Source organism: Gallinula chloropus (assembly GCF_964237585.1).
Source record: "Gallinula chloropus genome assembly, chromosome: 17".
Lineage (NCBI taxonomy): Eukaryota > Metazoa > Chordata > Aves > Gruiformes > Rallidae > Gallinula > Gallinula chloropus.
In genome coordinates, this window is record NC_140102.1 from 1,473,584 (window position 1) to 1,481,995 (window position 8,412).

General features: G+C 62.2%; 1 protein-coding gene across 3 annotated transcripts; it reads left to right on the top strand.

The window, feature by feature from the left end:
* The first annotated feature begins 149 nt into the window (after positions 1–149).
* Positions 150–5,530, top strand: MMAB (metabolism of cobalamin associated B). Of its 3 annotated transcripts, none has more exons than XR_014617694.1 (8): positions 150–359; positions 597–690; positions 1,040–1,097; positions 1,916–1,988; positions 2,567–2,664; positions 3,486–3,575; positions 4,450–4,509; positions 5,150–5,230. XR_014617694.1 is itself a non-coding variant. In XM_084272183.1 (8 exons), exons 1-8 carry the CDS (start codon positions 173–175, stop codon positions 5,235–5,237), a joined length of 723 nt encoding a protein of 240 aa, XP_084128309.1. In that variant the 5' UTR covers positions 150–172; the 3' UTR covers positions 5,238–5,530. The 3 variants fall into 3 exon arrangements, 2 of the variants coding, with proteins under 2 accessions (XP_084128309.1, XP_084128310.1); XM_084272183.1 differs by having other exon boundaries at positions 3,511–3,575; positions 5,150–5,530; XM_084272184.1 differs by lacking the exon at positions 3,486–3,575 and having other exon boundaries at positions 5,150–5,530.
* The last annotated feature ends 2,882 nt before the right edge of the window (positions 5,531–8,412 follow it).

The window sequence follows — 8,412 nt, forward strand, 5'->3', positions numbered from 1 at the left end:
CCCAGCCAATCGCCGAGACCCTCCCGGGGGCGGGACTCCGTGCAGACCAATGGGAAGGCGGCAGCGCGCTGTGGTGCGGCGCTGGGGTGACAGCGCGCGTAGGGAGAAGAGCGGGACGGTGGCCGCGGAGGGTCAAGCCGCGGCGGGGGGACAGCTACGGGAGCCGGGAGGGATGCTACGGCTGATGGCGGCGGCGGCGGGATGGGGCCTGTGGAGGCCGCTGGAGGTGTCGGGGGCCGGGCCGGGCCGGGCCTGTGCGGTTCCTCCTCCTCTTACGGCCGCTTTGTGCCTCCGCAGCTCCGGCCCCGCTGAGCCCGGCGACCGGGCCCCGAGGATCTACACGAGAACGGGGGACGCAGGTAAGGGCCGGGCCCGGGCAGCGCGGGGAGGAGCCCGGCCTCACCCCCGAGGCCTCCCTGGGGGTCGGGCCCGGCCTCTCAGCGCCTCCCCGGGCCGGGCCCGGCCCGGGGAGGCGCTGAGAGGCCGGGCCCGACCCCCCGCGGCTTCCCCGGGCTCGGCCCGACCCCCGAGGCCTCCCCAGGCCTGACCCCCGCGGCCTCCCCAGGCCCAGCCCCACCCCCGCGGCCTCCCCGCAGGCTTCTCCAGCACCTTCACCGGCGAGCGGAGGCCGAAAGGCGACCGGATCTTCGAGGCCCTGGGAGCCACCGACGAGCTGAGCTCGGCTATCGGGTAAGGCCGGGCCCCGGGTTGGCTCCAGGCCTGGGGAGCCGTGCTCTGCGCTACCCTGCCTTGCCGGCCCGGGGTGCTCCAACCCTCACACCCTCCAAGGCTGAGTGGCAGAGGCCCAGCTTGGTCTGGAGGGGTCGCCTGGGCACCCTCCTGCCTTAAGAACTGCGCTGCCAGCCCTGGTAGGAGCTCAAGGGTGCGCTGTGCACCCCATCTCTATGGGGCTGCACTCTGTCCAGGCGTGTCTGCATCCTCTGCTTCTCCCCCAGCACAAATCTCTACCCACCTCTGGGTGTTTTTTCCCCCCTGTTTCTGAACTAACTCTCTTTGTTTCTGGGGTGTTTGATCCTAGGCTGGCCAGTGAGTTCAGCAGGGAACAGGGCCACGTGTTTGTTGGGCAGCTTCACAGGGTGAGTACTGATGAGCATCCTCACCCCCTGCAGCAGGGTGTTCACAGACCCTCTTGCTTCAGGCACACTGCTGCCATGGGCACACAGGAGTTGGATACATCTGGTGTTCAGACAAATAAACCAACAGTCAAGACTGGCCCTTGATTACACCCCAAGAAAGAAATTGCTCTAACTGAGAAGGAAACCAGGAGATGAAGCACAGGGAAGCCCAGTCCTGGGTTTGCTCAGGCCTGGGGCTGTGGGTCTTGTCACCCAGCCTGGGGCTTGAAACTGGGGCAGAGCGACCACATGGGTGTGATGGTGGCAGACAGCTCCAGCCCTGCCTGGCTGTGGGGTTGGCTAATTAGCTGTGTGCAGAAGGAGCTAATCAGGGGTTTTCCAAAGCTTTGCCAGCGTGCTGCTGGAGTATCCCAGGCTGCAGAGAGATCCCCCTCTGGGGAGTGGACATGACACCAGCCCAGCACTGCCTGCAGCTGTTTGTCACTGAGGTTCCTGCAGGAACCTCTTCCAGAGGGTGCTGGTTTGGTGTCCTACCAGCAAAGGGATTATGTGAGCACTCCCCCCCTCTGCTTCCTGCACAGTCAGGCTGGGTGGTGTAATGTGCCAGTGAAAACAAGAACATGCACTAATCTGGCTTCTCCTAAAGCAATTAGGGAGCACTTATCTGATCTGCCAGTGGGCTGGGGGATGGTGAACAACAGGGGCAGGAGCTTCTTTAATCAGCACAGCCAGCTGTCACCTCCCAGAGCTCGCTGTGTGCCTGTCCCAGAGCATCAGAGCCTGGTTGCTGATCCTGCTGCTTTCTTTGCCACATGCAGGTCCAGTGCATGCTGCAGGATGTGGGCTCCAACGTCGCCACGCCGCTCTCCTCAGCCAGGGAGGCTCACCTCAGTAAGCCCCAGCGTGCCTGGCCTGGGCTGGGGGTTATGTAGACAGCCTGGGAGAAGGGCTGCTGGGGAGCAGCCCTGCTGAGGAGGACCTGGGGGTTCTGGTGGGGGAGGAACTTAGCAGTGGCTCTTGCATCTGGGAAGGGCGATGGGATCCTGGGCTCCATCAGCAGAGGGGTGGCAGCAGGGACAGGGAGGGGATTGTCCCTCTCTGCTCTGCCCTCCCCAGCTGGAGTCCTGTGGCCAGAGCTGGGGCCCAACACAAGGAAGATGTGGGGCTGTTGGAGAGGGGTCAGAGGAGCCATGGGGATGCTCAGAGGGCTGGAGCAGCTCCCCTATGGAGAGAGGCTGAGGGAGCTGGGCTGGGACAGCCTGGAGAAGAGAAGGCTGTGGGGGGAGCTCACTGCAGCCTCCCCGTCCCTGAAGGGAGCAGAGGAACAGGAGGGGAATCAGCTTGTTAAAGGGGGGATAATGGCAGGACAAGGGGGATGGAGTGAAGCTGGAGGAGGGGAGGGGGAGAGGAGGTACCAGGGGAGGGTCTTTGCTGGGTCTTTGCTGCCTCTCTTGTTCTCTCTCCTCTAGAGCGAACGTCGTTCAGCGAGGGGCCCGTTCTGGAGCTGGAGCAGTGGATTGACAGCTACACCGAGCAGCTTCCTCCCCTCAGGACCTTCATCCTGCCTGTAGGTTCTGCTTCTGCCTTTGCCTTTGCCCAGGGGATTCAGGGTGAATCCACTCCACCACCTGCTGTAGGAATCCAGGCTGGGAGGCCGGTGTTTTCCTGGCCAAGAGCAAGAGGAGAGCAGCAGGAGGGACCCAGTGGAGTTAGATTTCCCCATCCCACTGCAGTCAGCTCTCCCTTCCCACTTGCCAAAGCCTAACCCAGGGCTCAGCTGCACATGTGTGAGCTGTGATGGGCTTTGCTGCAGCTGTGTGGTGAGCTGGGTGGCTGAGCTCTTGCTGGCTGACACTGATGTGTCTGGGGAGGGGATTGTGCCCCTGGGCTGGGCAGTGGGGAGGCTGCAGCTGGAGTGCTGGGTCCAGTTCTGGGCTCCTCACCATCAGAAGGACATTGGGGCCCTGGAGTGAGTCCAGAGAAGGACAACCAGGCTGGGGAAGGGGCTGGAGGGCAAATCCTCTGAGGAGCAGCTGAGGGAGCTGGGGGTGCTGAGCCTGGAGAAGAGGAGGCTGAGGGGAGCCCTTCTCCCCACCTCCCCTGCCCTGCCAGGAGGGTGCAGAGAGGTGGGCGATGGTCTCTGCAGCCAGGGGCCAGGAGATGGGACAAGGGGCAATGGGCTCAAGCTGCCCCAGGGCAGGGTCAGCTCAGCTGGGAGGGCAAAGTTCTTCCCTGGCAGAGTTGTGGGGCTGTGGCACAGGCTGCCCAGGGAGGGGCTGAGTCCCCAGCCCTGGGGGTGTTGAACAGAGGGGAGATGAGGTGCTGGGGGAGCTGGGGCAGCTCAGGACAGGGATGGTGGGATGTGGTGATCTTGAAGGGCTGTTGCAGGCTGTGGCTGTGTTTCTGGTTGCAGTCAGGAGGCAGGAGCAGTGCTGCTCTCCACCTGTGCCGGGCTGTGTGCCGCAGGGCTGAGCGGTGGTGAGTGCCGGGCTGGGGCCACAGCGGCTGCGCCAGGGGGTGGGGGGAGAGCAAAGGGCTGCAGCCAGGGCAGCTGCTTGAGTGGAGCTCCTTATCTTGGTGATACTCACATCCCTTGGCCATGCTCCCCAAAACACAAGAGTCCTTTCCCTGCCCTGAGCTGGGTGAGCCCAGCTAAGAGCTCTGTGAAGAGCAGGTGGGTTTACACTGAGCTGCATCCCTGGGCTCAAGACACCCACCCCTCCCTCATCCCCTGGCCCTGCTGGAGGCTGAAGCTCCCTGGTAGGGTCGGGAGGAGGAAGCCCTGGGGCTGCTCATTGTGTAAATCACTTCCACACTGAGCTCCCTGTGGCAGCCTGATCCTGTGTGGCAGCAGTTCTGGGGCGCTGGGCTTCCCTTGCAGAAGCTGCTGGTCCTGGGGGTGCTGTGGGGCTGCTGCTCTGAGATACACCCAAGCAGTGGGATCCCCCAAAAAACCTGATGTCACAGGCAGTGGTTTTCCTGTCTGAAGCCAGCTGGAAAGAGATACACTGGTCAGGAGGCACCAGCAGCTCTGCTCCCTCCACAATGGGGTCTCTCTGTGTTGCTGCTGAAAAGTGTAGGGACCCTTCAGGGTGGGAATTGACTGTGCCTGTTGCTCAGTGATGCCCACAATGAGTAGCTGGTGGAGGGAATGTCCTCCAGAATGGTGACAGAAGTGAGTTGGGCTGTTTTTGGGGCCACAATGGGTTCGTCTGGGGGCAGTAACTGGTGCTTCAGGGGGTTGGAGTGGGACTCTGGCGAGGCTGGGGTGTGAGGGTTGGGAAACCACAACCCTTTGGGAGCTCAGAGCTCAGGATCCAAACGCCCTCACATCTCCCTTTGCCTCTTCCAGTGTGGTTCCTTTAGTACAAGCTGGAGAAGTGGATCCAAACGTGGCCAAGTACCTAAACAGGTAAAAACCAAACCCCAACCCCTGACTCTGTGTACAGGCTGCAGTGCCTGGTGCTGTGCCTTCACCTTGGGGTACAGCTGCAGGGTCTTCACAGAATCCCAGACTGGGCTGGGTTGGAAGGGACCCCAGGGGTCACAGAGCTCCAACCCCCTGCCACAGGCAGGGACACCAACCTCCAGGCCTGGAGCTACACAAGGTTGCCCAGGGCCCCATCCAACCTGGCCTTGAACACCCCCAGGGATGGGGCACCCACCCCCTCTCTGGGCAGCCCCTTCCAGCCCCTCACCACTCTCTCTGCAGAGAACTTCCCCCTCATATCAAATTTAACCCTTCCCTCCTCCAGCTTCACTCCATCCCCCTTGTCCTGCCAGTCTCTGCCCTTTAACAAGCCCATTCCCCTCCTGTTCCTCTGCTCCCCTCAGGGTCTGTCTCACCTCAGGAAGTTTCCTCTCTAGGGCAAGACCTTGGAAGCTTCAGCAGGGAGCCCGTTACAAAGTGTCCTGGCAGGGCCTGGGGTGCTGAGGGAGCAGCTGTTTGGGAAAGCCCTTCTGCTGTGGTCTCTGTGCCTCCTGTTGCCAGGGTTCCTGTGCTGTGAGCACAGGTGCTGTGCTGGCCTCACCGTGTCCCCCTTGGTTTCCAGGCTGAGTGACTACCTCTTCGTCCTGGCACGCTACGCTGCCCTGAAGGAGGGGAAGGAGGAGAAGATCTATGTGAAGCCTGAACTGTAGAGCTGGAATCTTTCTTCCTGTGCTGCTGGGAAGCTGAAACCCAGCAGGGTGCATTCCCCCCATGGAGGGAGGGAAGGAGGACAAGCCTGGACGGGGGTGGGAGCTCCCAAGGGCTGCAGCCACCAGAGCTCCTCCCCAGGCTGTCCCAGTGTCCCTCAGTGACACCGTGGTGACACCCTGGACTCACTGTTCCCTGGGCTGGAGCCACAGCCACAGACATCAGAGAACTACAGCTGGTTCCTGGGGGTGTCTGCTCCCCAGGACAGTAATAAATGGGATTTACTGGGACTGAAGGGCCTGGGACTGTCGTGCTTCAGTGCCCAGCCCAGCACACTCAGCTCTCTGAAGCTGCTTGCAGCCCATCAGCCTGAGCTGGGTGGAGGTAGGGGAAGGCACCGGGAGTCCCTGGGCTCTGGCTGCCTCTCTCTGTGCCCGGGAAGGATGTTTGTGTGCTGAGCAGCCAGCGCATCCTCTGCAGGAGCTGGGCTGGGGGGATGGAAGGAGGAGGGGCTGATCTTACAGGCGCTGCCCAGGCGAGCTGTGGAGCTGCCCCTCGGAAGGCACAGCCCAGCCCCCTCTGCCTTTGGGTCCAGCCCCCTCTGCCTTTGGGTCCAGCCCCCTCTGCCTTTGGGGTCCAGCCCCCTCTGCCTTCGGGGCACAGCGCCCTCTCCCCTTGGGGTCCAGCCCCCTCTGCCTCCGGGTCCAGCCCCCTCTGCCTCCGGGTCCAGCCTCCCCGCTCCCTGCTGTGGGTACCGGCGCAGGACACGAGCCCCTGCTCGCTTCTCATCACGTCCCTGAGCTTCCCGTGCTGGGAGCTTTTTGGCCATTCCACAGCTTCCTCAGCTCGGTCACCTCCCTGGAAACACCCTCAACCTCCCTCCCAAAAGCTCCTTTGCCTTTCGTGTGACCTTCCCCCTGGGAGCCGGCTGGGAGCCAGGGCTGCCCAGCTCTGCCTCACCCAGCTCTGGCAGGGAGAGCTGCCTCCTCAGTCACCCTTAATCCTTTTTGAACAGCCCTTTCATGCCTCCTGTTGCTGCACATTCCTCACAGGGTCCTTTTCCAAGCCTGAGCCTGTGCCACAGCCCGGTGACAAACGCTCTGGGTTGGGATGGTGCCCTCAGCAGCAGCGATGCTGCATCAGCTGCTCCACGCTGGCTGCTCCAGACACACCAGCCAGCTTTATGATCTGTCTCACTGATCACTCCTGAGCCTTAAGAATCCAGAGGCTTTTCAAGTTTAATTGAATAAAATCCTTTGCAGTATGAATTCTTCATGAAGGCTGCATCAATCAGCTCAGGGATGGGTTTATGGGATGCTTCTTTTATTTTTTTCCCCCCAGCTGGGGGGGAAAGGGGGGGAAGAAACCTCACTGCTGTTTTGGGACCAAACCTTGTATTGCTTTGATTGCAAGGAGCAATAAATTCAGCTACTCCACTTTAACGTGGTGCAGGGACTAAATTTATTAGGGTGCACTCAGCTTCCAGCTCCCCCCCCTTCCTACCCACAGATGCCTGTGGGATCATTTCCATGGGGCTGATGCAGAGGGAGGGAAGGAGGTTGGGGTCTGGGGGTGACCCTCTGCTCCAGTTCAGCAGGTGCAGAGGGCCAGGGCTTGAATTTAGGAGGGAGGAGAGATGGGGCTGAGCGTGGGCCCAGCCCTGGGGGCTGCTGCAGTGCTGCTGGGGCTGTGGTGTTTGTCCTCTGCCTCACTGCCCATCGCAGGGGCTGTAGGAAAGGGACCGTCCAGCCCCAAGGAGCAGGGGAGCGCTGGCCATGGTGCCACAGAGAGTCCTGGGTGCCCCAGTGCACCCTCCACACAGGAGGAGAGCAGGGAGCAGCGCTGGGGGGATGCCAGGGCTCAAGCAGGGACCCTGGGGCTCAAGCAAGGACCCCAGGGATCAAGCAGGGACCTTGGGGCTCAAGCAGGGACCCCAGGGCTCAAGCAGAGACCCCGGGGCTCAAGCAGGGACCCTGGGGCTCAAACAGGGACCCCAGGGCTCAAGCAGGGACCCTGGGGCTCAAACAGGGGCCCCAGGGATCAAGCAGGGACCTTGGGGCTCAAACAGGGACCCCAGGGCTCAAGCAGAGACCCCGGGGCTCAAGCAGGGACCCTGGGGCTCACCAGGCACCTTGGGGCTCAAGCAGGGACCCCGGGGCTCAAGCAGGGACCTCGTGCACCGCAGCTCTGCCACGGAGCAGCCAGCGGCGATGCCCAAGAGCCCAGTGAGGCAGCGGGCAGGAGCACTGAGCAGGGCTGAGGCAGCCCTGAGAGGAACACAGGCGCTGACCCAGGCACAGCCCCATCACTGACCCAGGCACAGCCCCATCGCTCTGACCCAGGGGCAGTCCCATCGCTCTGACCCAGGCTCCATCACTCTGACCCAGGCTCCATCGCTCTGACCCAGGCTCCATCACTCTGACCCAGGCTCCATCACTCTGACCCAGGCTCCATCGCTCTGACCCAGGCTCCATCACTCCAGGTTGGCGTTTGGTTTCCCGAGTCCTTTGTCCCCACCCATTGTGGGGGTCCCAGCGCCTGCACCTGGTGAACACACCGGGAGGGGCGGCAGCTGCTCTGTCCGCGCTGACCCAGCGCAGAGCCCGGACACATTCCTGCCGGGCAGGGCTCCTTAGCGCTGCTCAGCCCCGAGCTGCCAGCACAGACATATGTTGCTAAGGGTCGTTTATCCTTGTTTGTACAACGTGTGGCTGCTCCTCGCGCAGGCACTGTCAAAACTGGAGGAACTGGCCCCAAAATCTCTTGCTGCATGACTGGCCCAGACGCCTGTACATCTGTCAGCGCTGCAGGAGCTGTAGAAGGGAATAAGTTTCGCCATAACTCAGGCACCTCTCTCACCAGCACAACGTGTGAGCAGCCCAGCGGCTGCTGCTGGGGCAGGGATGACACAAACAGACGTTCTGCCAACTTGGATGGGAATCGCTACGAGGCAGCACTGCTGCTGCTGCTCCCCCACAGAGGGAGGACTTCGTGTGGGGGGGTGTTGGGGGGCTGTGTGTCCTCACCTTGGCAGTTTTGGGGCGCACGGTGGTGGCTGTGGGGAGCTGGCAGTGGTCCTGCGCTCCCTTTCAAAGCTGGGGGACCAGGAGGAGCCACATCTGTCCTGGGGTCGAGTCCTCTGCAGCCCCGAAACACCCGTTGGGCATGGAAGGGGTC